Source organism: Balaenoptera borealis (assembly GCF_965194805.1).
Source record: "Balaenoptera borealis genome assembly, chromosome: 13".
Taxonomy (NCBI): Eukaryota; Metazoa; Chordata; class Mammalia; order Artiodactyla; family Balaenopteridae; genus Balaenoptera; species Balaenoptera borealis.
Window position 1 is genome coordinate 47650095 of NC_138870.1, and position 12456 is coordinate 47662550.

Below are 12456 nucleotides of genomic sequence, written 5' to 3' on the forward strand. Positions count from 1 at the left end.
CTCTCAACCACTGCGCCACCAGGGAAGCCCCTTACCCCACTTTTAAACCGTCTAGGTAGATCATTTTGAAAAGCCAACAAGATAACGCGTTGGAAAAAGGCTTGAGGATTTGGGGTGAGGGTGTTCTTTGACCTCTAGCAATAAACCTGACACCAGAGATACTGAGGTGAGTGCCCGCACCATAGAGCTGTGGGTCCAAAGTTGCCCCAGTCAGGTTCTGGGAAGAGAGAACTTTCACTGGGGTGAAGGACCTGCAGGAAGTGGTCTCTGGCTCCATGGCCCTGTCTTTACACAGCCTTGGGAGAACTGAGTGTCGACTTTGTATCAGGGTGGTTCAGGGTCCTGGCCAAGTCCCCTGCACCGGGCTAAGACATGGAGCCTGAGGACTTCCCAGGCTATTCCATTAGGGTACAGAACTCCCCTTGGGATCAGTGGGCTGTGATAGTTAGCACATCAGAGTAATAAAAGTCACCCACACACACCTCGTTTAAGTGCCTTATGTACACTGCAGACTACTAGACCAGCATTACAGGGGCTGGTAAGAGATGCATTACAGAAGAGTAGGAAATAAATGTTTTTCCTTTATAACTGGCCACTAAGGTGGCCAGTTAACACTAAAAAGATCTGCTCTCCTCTTTCTCGGCCCCTATAGTAACTTCCCTGTCTATGCCCCACCCTAGCAAGATCAAGTGCTGTTTGCTTGTCTAAAGCCCTGCTACACTGTAAACTCTGTTTATGGATCACCATCTTATCCCCACGACCTGTTGCAGGACCCAAGTTCAATATTCGGCGACAGAAAAATAGTACAGTGCTTGGATGCACCCTCCTCTGGGGCTGGATCTTCGCACAGCCTTGATCCCCACTTCTCTTCTTCGAGTAGGATTCAGGGACTGATGTCTCCCAGGCCCATCCTGGAAATACAGACAAGCCATTCAGAATATCTGTATTTCTTTATCTAAATCTGGTCTGCGAAAGTCTTTGAGTGCTAGAAACCATCTTCCAAATTCATTTCTTCTTTTAATCACTAAATAAATCTTCTGATACTAATTGTATGAAGCAAGGAGTAAGACACTGTTGGGGAAACTGATATGTGTACAAAATATACTTCCATTTATATATGATATATTGTGTGTGTATCATATATATATATTTGTGTATGTGTGTGTGATGTAGCTGCAAGAGTCGAGAAAGAGGAAAACCCACCCACCAACCCACCAACCAGATACATCACTCTAGGTCATAATATGTAAAAATCCTTTATTGTTGAGGTGTGGAGAGAGACATCATATTTTTAGGATGCTACAGAAACTCCAGGGCAATCTATAGTCAATGCCTGCAGGGACTGGGGAGGCTCACTAGGCAGTTTCTACAGCGGGTGGGGTAGAGGGTTGGAGAAGGGGTCAAAGCACAAGAGTGTTACAAGGATGTGGGAGAGGAAGGGAAATAGGAGTGCGTGCACCTGGGGATTGGGAGAGGGTGACAGGTGTCTTCACGATGCAGCCCAGGAGTCCAGAAGTGGAGTGCTGAGGACCAAATAAAGAAGAAATCACATCTCTGTCCTGTAAAACTCCCACCAAACACCCACTGGGGAGGCAGGAGAGAAAGGGAGGGGCATCTGTAAGGGAGAAGTAGAGAGAATGGAAGTCTTAACCCTCAGCTATCCCTGTAGACTTTGAACTAGAGGACTGAACTCTCCTAGCCACAGGTGCATGCGTCTTCCCAGCTGCCATGTTTATCACTCTATGGTCTGAGGGGCCCATGCAGAAAGAAGTACTGGCAAAGTTCATAGCATCCTGGCATCCCTATGAGCCAGGCATACACACAGCCCTGTCCAATGCACCCTGGCACTAATGCTCTCCTGGCCTCACTCAGTCCCTCCTCCTCTTTCCAGAAACCTCCTAGAGGAAGGACAGGCCCAGGGATCACTTCCTTTTTCAGCAGTTTCACATGAATAAGATGGCACAATGATCTGTGTTGATCCATCTCATCTAACCTCCTTTAAATGCCAGCCCCCAGGGACCTAGTGTCTATTCTTCCCGGCACCTAACAGGTTGAGAATGCACCATCAGTGGTGAGATTATGAGGGCTGCAATTATGGTCCTGGTCCCTCTGAAAGAGCCTAGGTTCACCAGAAAGCATTAAAAGTAGATTTCCACAATGCACTTCTTTCTGCCATTTGTATAAAATACTATGGCAAAATTGCACTGTAATTATCTTTATGGCCGATGCATAACGTTGGGGAGTGTATGTCATCCAGATATAGCTGCCCGTATAATTATCTGGCCGTCGGCAGGACTGAAATAACAATCTAATGAGAGCAAAATGATACAGTAAGTACCATGTAATCAGTGAGTTATGGTTATTACGGCTTTTGGTCCTTGGGGCTCCCTTGAGACCAATGAGTGTGGGTAACAGGGCCACAGAGAGAGGGGCAGGAGTCTCTGTGAAGACTGAGCCTTCCTGATCCCTCTCCTTTCCTCCCCTGACACCTTCAGTGGAAGCCAGTGCAAAGAAAGCCATCAGTGAGCTGCTATTGCTGTGTGTGGGAAGATGGTGTCGAGGCGGACGGTTCCGTGTTTTGACAAGACACTTCCCTGGGGGACTCACACTTGCATACCAAGTGGAAGAGCTGTCAGCCCACTCGGGCCCAGGGTCCAGCCCAGACAGCTCCAGGCAGACAGACCAGAGCCCGCCAGGGGCAACACTGGGACCTTCCCCACACCTCCCAGACTGCAACAATCACAGTAAAGCCAACACACAGCACTGTGTGCCAGGCACTGTTCTGAACACTTTACCTAGACTCAAAACCACAGCCCTGCAAGATAATACTATGACCCCTGTTGTTCAGATGAGGAAATTGAGGCACAGAAGGGTTTTGTAACCTGGCCAAGGGACACAGCTAGTGAGTGGCAGATCCAGGATTCAAACTCAGGCCATGCTCATATTCATTCCACTGCCCAGAGCGATTAAGATATAGTTTCCAGCTACTCCCCATTAGATTTCAGAGTTTGTTGCATTTCTTCCTAAATCACCCTTGCAAATAACTATATCGTGGACCCGGTAACCCGAGATTCTGAATGGTCTGAATGGTTTCAGCCTGCCTGGGAAGCAAAATGCTTCACCTGTGAATAGATGTGGTACCTGTAATTATCAGATGATGATCTCTCCACCTTTTGCACAAATCACAAGAATGGAGTCCAAACAAGAGAAGTTGCTCATCAAAGAAACCCCAGGGGAAACCCCTCCCTTGCCATTTCCTACCACTCAGTCGTAAGCGGGGGTCCATGAGACTGGAAAGAGATGAGAAACAGGGTGTGTGTGTGTCTGTGTGTGTGTGTGATCACAGGCAAGCACACACTTCTAAGTGTCAGGCACTGGTAGTGTATTTAGGCCATTAATTATGAGCATTAATACACATAGCATCAGAGGAAATGCTCCAATGCTCCTCTGGCAACCTACCCCCCCCCCCCACATACACATACACAGTCCCCTCTCCTCTCCCTAAGTCCTTACCTCATTCCACATTCGAGGGATACTTGAAGGTGTCAAAGCTGGGGACGTTCTCTTGGTTCATATCAATAGGAGTGTCTGGGGTGAAGTAAACAGTGTAGTTAGGAGGGATTTTTCTGCATATGACCTTCACCCTGACCCAATAGCAAAGGGCTGGCTATGCAGGACAACTTTGGAAGACAGAGTTGGGAAGTAGAGGGATGCTCTGTTTGGGAGATGGGGGCGGGGGGCGGGGGAGAAGCAGAGCTTGCCTGACCCCCTCCCAGCTGCAGCAGGACTATCTTATAAAGGTCTCCGTCCTGTGCTCCTGGGGAGGGCTGGACTGTGGATCCAAGCCGACTGGGTAGAAGGGACGGAGGAACCCTCACTGTAGCTAAGAAAAGTCCTGTCTTTCCCTCTGGTGACAAATATGAAGCAGCTGACTTCTGCTACATCTTTGCCAGCACCCTAGCCCTTCCACCGACCTCCACATGTTCCTACCTGGCTGGATGTTCCTCTTGCCCATGAGACCCACAAAGAAGTCATGCATGTCACCTGCAGAAACAGGGCCAACATTTTCAGCAGTGATAGTGAGGGGCTGATACATTTCCCCAGACATGTGTCAAGACTTCTGAGGTTGGGTTTCTGGTCTCTGTTTCAGTGTCTCACCACAGCTTACTCCCCGCAGTTAGCAGGCTGTCCCCTAAGCCCACCCTCTCTGTCTACCTCTCCCTCCCCCACATTTCGGGAACTCTCTAAAATTCTCCCACCCAGCAGGTGCCTGGCTTAGAATCTTCACAGCCACCAAGAGATCCTCTTGGTTCCCACTAACCTACCAGTGGAGGGAGACTCCACCGTGCCCCGCACACCTGCTTCCTCTGGCTCTCAGCGGCCTCTCACATTCAGGAAAGGCTGGCTGAGCAGTTGCAGCTGGCATGTTGTTTGCGCCAGCTGAGCCGGGGCCAGCCGAAATAGTCACTGGGCCCTGTGCCCATGGAGCTCTAGGCAAGTGGTCAGCAGAGATCGGGAGGGAGAAGAGGCTACTCACGTTTCTGGGGAAGTGACGACTCCTTAGGACCTGTGAAGCAAGAACAGGCATGTAACTGGGGAAAGGAATCTGCAAAGTGATGATTAGAGGGGGTTCAGATCACAGCCCTCAATAATTCACTAAGCCATCTCCAGTCTCCTTCCCACTCGAAGGGGTCTCCCAGGCCTATTTAATCTTCAGAATCCTGCCCCACACGCCCCTCTGCCCGGGGCTGCTTCCTACCCATGCTAGCCTTGCTCAGCATTTTGAGCAATCCATCCAGGGAGACTGAGCGGCTGTCATAGAGTCTCCGGAGCAACGAGGGGGGCAGCTGGTAGAGATTCGAGTCCTTCTGGGGAGAGAAACAAAGAGGGCTGAGGAGGAGGCTCACACCCAATCCACTCACTCTTTCCCCACAAGAAATGGCCTCTTCTTGAGCTCATCAGAGCTGAACTTAACGTCCTATTTCTTTCAGGATTTCCTCTGGTTTACACTAGAAGAGAAGTAGGCTCTCAAAGTGTGGTCCGTGGACCAGCAGCATCGCCGCTGGGAGCTTGTTAAAAATACATAATCTTGGTCCTACGCCAGACCTACTGAGACAGAATCTGCATCTTAACCAGCCCCCAGGTGATTCATAGGCACAGCAAGGTTTGGGAAGTACATGTAAAGGGAACACATCGGGCATCCCTGTAGGCCGACCAACTGTCCCGGTTTGCCCAGGTATGTGGGGCTTTCAGTGTTCAAGCTGGGACAGTCCCAGGGAAGCTGGGACAGTTGGTCATGCTATATCCCAAGCTCAAAGGGGACTGACCCTTGGGGCCCCCTCCCAGCTCCTGCCACCTCTCAGTGAGAAGGGCCATTGGTTCTTTTCTCCCTGGCACACCCGGAACCGGTTTGACCAACGATGTGGTTGCCCCACTAAGCGAATGAGCCAGGAATTCCCGCACTCCCAAGAAAGTCTCATCAGACAGAGCTAGTGTCTTCTGGTCTGTGCTCCATGATTGAGTCACAGACAGGACTCGGTCCTGGGGACAGGTGGGGGTAGGCAGCCAGGGCCACCAGCAATCCTGAAATTGCCCCCACTCTGCACTGTGTCCGTGGATGTTCCTCTCTCTGCGTTTCCCACCACCTCGCCCTCTCTTTTCTTCTCCATTAGGTTTCTACCTCTGGTTTTCTCTCCCTCTCCCCTCTCTCCCCTGGATTTAGAATTTCACGAAGGCAGCATGCTCAGAATGAAGCCTCTTCTTCCCCTCCACAGATGAACCCCATTCTAGACCTGCTGCCAAACAGGGGTTCTTTCTCATCTTGGTGGTTTCTTTTTTAGCAACTTGGGCACAGCAGGATGGTTGGTGGGCACACATCACACACCCAGTTTATTGCGGCTGCAGAGAGATAATGACAATTGATCATGTTTGGAGATTTTCACCTTGAATCTCAGCGGTGCCTCTCTCTCCAGAGCCTAGGGGTCCTTGGGCGGCTGAGCACACGCAGATGGGCATTTACCCAGGATGCACCCACACACGTGCCAACCTGGCTGCCCAGGCACACATACATCCTACTCCCGTTCCGTCCCAATTTCCCTCATCCTCTCGGACCTGCAGGAAGAAGGGGCAGGATGGCAATCTCTATTTTATTGACCAAGAGGGGCAAGGTCTCAAAGCAAGTTTGTCTCAGAGGAATAGACCCAGATATTCTGAGTGTCTCCAGCTGGAACTTTGGGCTCCACAGTGTCCAGCCCATATCTGGCACTCGCTGTGTGTTTTTTGAACTGGTTCTGGTCTTTTGGAGCTGGTGCAACTACTGCAAGGATGCCAACCTATCATGCCTTGGGACACCTCACCAGCTGGATGAAGGCTGGTGATCTCTCTCTTTGCCGAGCCCACAACTTCCCACGCAGCCACTTCCCCAAATTGTTCAAATACTCTGCGCACCTCCTGTAATGAGATGCTAAACAGATCTGAGCTGCAGAGGCAGTTAGACTTCACACACTGAATTTGTAGTAAGTTCCACCTGTAATCATCTTAAAAGCATTCGTACCAATGTAACTGCTGTCTTTTCAAAACCTTGAGAAGACTTCCTCCCTGCTCTCCCCCAGTACCCCTACCCTGACAACTCCTACTCTTTTTCTTAGATGAACTTTGGAAATTGGGGCCCAACCTGTTTTGTGGGGATTTTTCCTATCCTGACTAAGCAGAGGCTAGAAAGGGACATGGGAGAGGAGGGAAGAAAGGGTTGGGATGTTAGGAGCACCTGAGGTTATTGGGGGTGGATGAGCAGGGGATAAGGGCATTTATTTGAGTTTTAAAATAAAATAATACATATAGCTGATAGGTAAAAGAGCACACAAACGACTATTGGGGAGAGAAGTTCTGACTGTGTTTCATACCATCCAGGAAGTGGGGAGGATCTGCCCCCCTGCAAAGGGACAGAACCTGAGCTGGACCATAGGGAACCTGAGACCACCCTATCCTACCCTCGCAGTACCATCCAATCACCAGGTCACCAGACAATCAACCAACCAAACAACATATTAGTGCCGCACATTTTATGTACAAGGTGTCAAAGACACGCAGAGGGACAGAGACACGGACAGACATACTGGGAGAACATGAGGTCACTGGAGAGGCCGAGCTGTCAAACCCTCTGACGGGTAACTCCCAACACGCCCGTCCCACCTTCCTCCCTACCATGGTGGGACAGGCAGAGTGAAGCCTATGATGCTGCCCCGTACTCTGCCAGGCTGGGTGAGCCAGAAGGGGTGCCTTACCTTGCTGTGGCTCTCACCAGGCACCCCCTGTTCCTGTGACTCCTCACAGACCGCCCCAAAACTCCGAGCCAAGCTGAGGGCCAGGATAACTGCAAACAGCGGGACACTCCTCATGATGCCTAGGAGTGCAGAGAGACAGGACAGGGGGAAGGCAAGGAGGAGGAGGACACAACACAGGTGCAGACATGGGAGACATTCACGACTAGCAGCCTGGCTTGACCCTGCTTCCCCAGCCCCCAACTCTCCCGCCCAAGCCTTAGTCTGGGAGAGTCTCTGAGCTGGGAGGCGCTCAGTTTCCCTGCTCCCCCATCACATATTTCCCCAGGATATGCACCTGGCAATGAGCAATGGCGCAATAATGTGGGGGACTCTAGCCTCCCAGGGAAGATAATAGATTTATAGGACGTGCATGGGTCTATTTCCTTAGTCGGCTTGAGGAGGGATCCTGGATGCTATTTTCCAGCCCTAGGTACCCCAAGACTTAGGCAAAAACTTTCTAATATAGGAAGAATCAGTCTGTACCCACAGGCTCCAAACATTACTACATCAACCCCCATTGATTCCTTCTGCCCACCTTCCCAGTATCCTGCTCCCCGATCAAAGGCTGCCACATTTATTCCCTCCTGACTCTGCCCCTGTCCTTTGCTGCCAGCTCCTGTCCATCCAACATTCTGCCGCTTGTGCCTACCTGTGAAGCGGCTCTGAGCCTGGGGCAGATGCTCTGGCAGGATCAGGGAGCTGGCCGGGAGCACTGTCTGCTCCCCACACACGCTGCTGGTGCTGCCGTGAAGAGAGAAATGGGGAGTGGAGGGGCTTGGGGAATGTGGCAGGAGCTCCGGCCCAGCTCCCAGATAAAGGCTCTGGGAGGGTCTGGGGGAGCCGGGGGAGGGGCTGAGAATCACCAATCCCAGGGTGGCTGGAGGGGAGGGGGAGGCTGGTGGGGGGAAGAGGGATATAGGCTGCAGCCACACACACACACAGCACAAACCCAGCAGTGAGCGGGGGTTATCCAGCAGCCCACAGTCCAATAGCCCCTGAGCTGTGCATGCTAAGGGATGATGTTGCGTACGGTTTGTCACAAAATTTCCATGCCGGAGCCAACTCAATAGGTGTGGTCCCTGGGCTCTTTCTGCTCCTTGTCCACCCACCAGCTCTTTGCCCTTTAAACTTCCAGCCTCAACTGCCTGGCCGAAACAATTTCCGCCAGGTGCTGCTCTGGCCCTTCCACCACCAAGATGAGCAGGCTCAGGTCCCTGACGATTGAGAGGTGAGTCTGGCACACCCTTCAGTCCTCAGTTCTCCCTCTGTCCTCCTCCCAGCTGGAGGTGACCCATCGCGTTGGTCCTCAGACCAGTAGGGTCAGTACTTCTCCCCACTAGTGAATGCAGAAAACTCCAGGGTCTGCCCCCCTCCACCTCCCCAGTGCCGGCGCCTCTCCCCATGGCCTCCCACCCCACTCTTGACCCCTGCATCAGCCTGACGTAGTTGCATCCTTCCAGGGTTCTGACTTCTATCCTTCCTGCTGTCATCTCTGAAAGGAGGGACGGAGCACCACGGCTGAGTTGTTCCCCTACCCTCACCCCCGCTCCAGCACTGATCTCTTAACTGCTTCTTTTTCTCCTCACAGTTGCATTTTTTCCCACTCTAATCTGTCTCCCTACAGCTTAGGCATCTTCTCCCCTGAACTTTCAAGCCTCTGGTTCACGCCCCACAGTCGAGGGGCCTTATTCTGCTCACTTCCCACCCAAGGTAAGAGAATCCCGGGGGAGAGGCAGAGTCAGGATCTGACCCAGATCCAGAGATAAAAGACCCGGAGAGAAAAACATACTGCTGTAGATGAGGGGAGGGAAAGTGAAAGCCGGCTCCAGAGCAATCATCACTCTTAGCGTTTATAATGGGTGCAGAATTTGAACATTTGCAAGACGCTTCGGCAGAGAGCAATCCAACTGATTTTCATCACCTCCACCGTGTGAGTAGGAAATATTCCTATTTTCAGATGAGGGAACTGAGGCTCAAAAAGTTCAGTCACATGCTCTAGGACATATAGCTATTGGAGAACAGCCTCAAATTCAGGTTTTTTCTCACTCCAAACCTCCCCTTCATTTTACTGCACTGGTCTGTACTTTGACCAGTAAGGAAACAGTTAAGTCTCCCAGAGGGAGTTGGGGGTCCACCTCTCCAAAAGACCTGGAGATTTGGGACCTTGTACTCTTCTACATCTTGGGATTGGGAAGAGAATCATAGCTCTGTTGCATATTTACTACAAAGACTTCTGCTCACCAGCACCTTCCCCAATCACCCTATTTAAAATTACTACCACTCCATTCTCCATATCCCTTCATTTCTTTTCTTCATACATTACATCAAACATACTGCAATTTTACTTATAGTCTGTCTACCCCACATCCCACCAGAATGTCAGCATTATAAGGGCAAGGACTTTCGTCACTTTACTGTTGGATTCCTAGCTCTATAGTGCTTGGCATATAATATGTGCTCAATAAAAATTTATTTATAAAACAAAAAAGGAAGCCTGAGTCCAGCTTCTTGCATTGCGGCCCACAATGTGGATCCTCCACAGAGCCTCAAGCACTGCTAAGGTCCTGAAATGTTTGTCTCCCCACCTTACCCACCCTGGGGTTTGGGCCATACTGAGAAGTCATTCCAGCTTCACGGGGCCCCATGTTCATCCCCGAGTGAGGGCAGCAGCTAGGTCTCAAGGCCCCTTAATTATGTAAGAGGCCAATGGGGCCTCATTAAAGGCTTCCCATTACCCAGCTAATTACAGGGCTCCGTGGGGCAACCATGGCCCAGGACTCAGGGTTGGTAGCCTTTAGTGGAATAAAGAGTAGAAGTGGAAGGCTGTTTACATGTTAATGGCATGACTGGTTCATGCCTTTGAGAAGCTCAGATGCTATTCCTAATTGGACTTGGCCATCTCCCACTTCCTCCTCTTCTCCTCCCTCACCAATCTGGAAAAGGAGGTCCAAGCTGGGCAGGCTGGAGGAAATTGGGGGTGCAGTAGGAAGAATGTGTTAGACTGAGGGCTAAGAACAAAAGCCTCCTGGGTCCCATCTCTACATCAGCCTCCCTCCCCCACCAACCCATCCATCCCTGCCCCCAAGCCCTGGGACTAGGGAAGCAAGGCTTCAGCAAAGGTCCGTCATGAATAATGTCCTTTGATGATGAGGCATCTCACAGAGGATGGCAGGAGCCAAGGATGGGGAGAGCAAGGGAATGGCAGGGAGAATTGATCACCCCTTGATCTCTGGGATTAGCAAAGACGAAAGAGCTGATGCTAAGTCAGAGAGGTGATGAAGGAGGGAGGCTTCGGAGGGCTAGGGCAGGCTGGGCTTCACTTTGCCCACAAATCATATGCAAATGGCATGTAAAGCAGGTGCTGCAGCTACAGGGAACCTAGGTGTTTTTCCTTTGAACACTTACTCTTTATTTGAGCCACACCTCAGACACTAACTGTCGCTGGCCTAGCAGAGCAGGATCCCTAGCAGATCCTCCCTCTGGAGCCCCCCTCTTTATTGCTGGTGCAGGTTGGGGGTGACCCAGTAAAACACTGAGCTGAGACGCTTTAGTTGGCCATTCCCAGGGGTCAAGGTGGGCCACGTGCCTGTGTGCACGAGCTGGCCTGCGTATGTCCACCACATGCACAGCTTGGGCGCAACATGTGGACCCCTTCGACATCCTGGAGGGGTGCTGCGGGCTGCTGAGGGAGGGGGCGGGGCCATATGTGACACTGGGTGGAGATACCAGTGAGGAATGGAAGGATGCAGAGTCCTGTGGCCAGGACACAGCCGGGAGACAACCCACAGCACAAGGAGAAGGGTCCCTCAGAGCCTGGGGAAGAAATGGGCTGAGCCAAGAGGGCTGAGCTAGAGCTGGTTTGTGCTGTGAGATGCTCGAATGGCCCCTCTTGGGGGTTAGGGGACTCCAGGATGGCTTGTGCCCCTCAGAGGCTCAAACAGCCTAGACTTTGAGAGAGCTGGACTGGCTGTGAGCAGGGGTGGGCAGCAGAACTTTAGCTTCTTCCATCATGATGGAGCCAATTCAAGCCCTGTAACACAGGTGGGGAAACTGAGCCCCTGTAGGCTTCAGGGGACAAAAACACACACTCCTGAGCTCCAGAAGAGAAGAGAAGCAGAGACAGGAAAGAGGAGGAGGGAGGGAGAGATGGGAGAGTAAAGAAGAGACGACTCCCCCACCTCCCTCAGCCTAGCATCTATCCACATGACTGACGGGGGGAGGACAGGAAAGAGAGCAGTGGCCCTAGCCCTCCCCCCTCCTACCATTCCCAGCCCGGAGAGCTGACAGTGCCTTCAGCCCTGGGAAAGGAAAAGCAGTATAGGGAGCAGCAGCTGCATATTCTCCTGAAATTGCTTCTGAAAATGACCAGACACTTCACTGGGAAAGTGACGACAATTTGGGCCCTGGGAGCAGGAGATGAGGCGGAGAGCGGGGGCGGTCAGGCTCTGGTCACCACCGCCCTCTCGGCCTGGTTCTGAGAAGTAAAGGACGGGAGAACTGTTGGGGGTGGCGGAAGGGTGGCCAGAGCCCCAACTCTGGACACGGCTCCCCACGACAGCTCTAACCCCTCACCCACTGGGAAGAGCTGCCTCCCTGGGCCCCATCTCAGCTCAGAGCAGGGTGTGCCAGAACACGGGGCTGGCTTGTGCTCTGAGGGCTAGATTAATCTGCAGGCAAGAGTATGAGCTAATCAGGTCTCCCGCCAGCATGATTACCTGGGGAGTGAGCTGCCTGCCAGTGGAAGCTGAGGTGGAGGGAGACCCAGCCTCAAGGCACAGTGAGCTCAGCGGAGACAGGGAAGAGGCAGGGAAGGTAGAGGTCCGAAAGGAGGCAGAGCCATCCGGACAGAAACAAAAGGCAGCCATTTGTATGCTCGCACAGAGCGCAGTCTACATTTTACTGCAAACCCAGGAGCTGCTTGTTCCCCAAAGGTAGAGAGCAGAGTGGGAGAGGCTTAGACAAGACAGAATCTATGAGGAAATAGCCATGAAGGAAGTGGGGGAGGGTGATATTTAAAGCATTATACAAACTCTTACGTGTTAACATTAGTCAGAGCCCACAGCAACGGGGACAAGGAGATGGTGTGAGACAGCTGGAAACCAAGAAAGAAATAATGACGATGACACATGGAAAA

General features: G+C 51.8%; 1 protein-coding gene across 1 annotated transcript; it reads right to left on the minus strand.

Moving 5' to 3' along the window:
- Positions 1-1243: 1243 nt before the first annotated feature.
- TAC3 (tachykinin precursor 3) lies at positions 1244-12456 on the minus strand. Its single transcript, XM_082351149.1, has 8 exons — positions 12359-12456; positions 7972-8063; positions 7284-7402; positions 4760-4868; positions 4538-4567; positions 3991-4044; positions 3514-3588; positions 1244-1523 (listed from the first exon to the last, which is right to left on the minus strand). The coding sequence occupies exons 1-7, from the start codon at positions 12448-12450 to the stop codon at positions 3515-3517; spliced, it is 570 nt and encodes a 189-aa protein (XP_082207275.1). The 5' UTR covers positions 12451-12456; the 3' UTR covers positions 1244-1523; position 3514.

What these genes read in the sequence shown, in the direction of transcription:
- TAC3 (XM_082351149.1), bottom strand. Translation starts at nt 12,450, where the DNA reads ATGTGTCATCGTCATTATTTCTTTCTTGGTTTCCAGCTGTCTCACACC. An exon ending in GCTGAGCAAGGCTAGCATGG is followed by an intron (nt 4,568 to 4,759) that starts GTAGGAAGCAGC and finishes CTTGCTTCACAG; the next exon opens with GTCCTAAGGAGTCGTCACTT. An exon ending in GTCGTCACTTCCCCAGAAAC is followed by an intron (nt 4,045 to 4,537) that starts GTGAGTAGCCTC and finishes CTGTTTCTGCAG; the next exon opens with GTGACATGCATGACTTCTTT.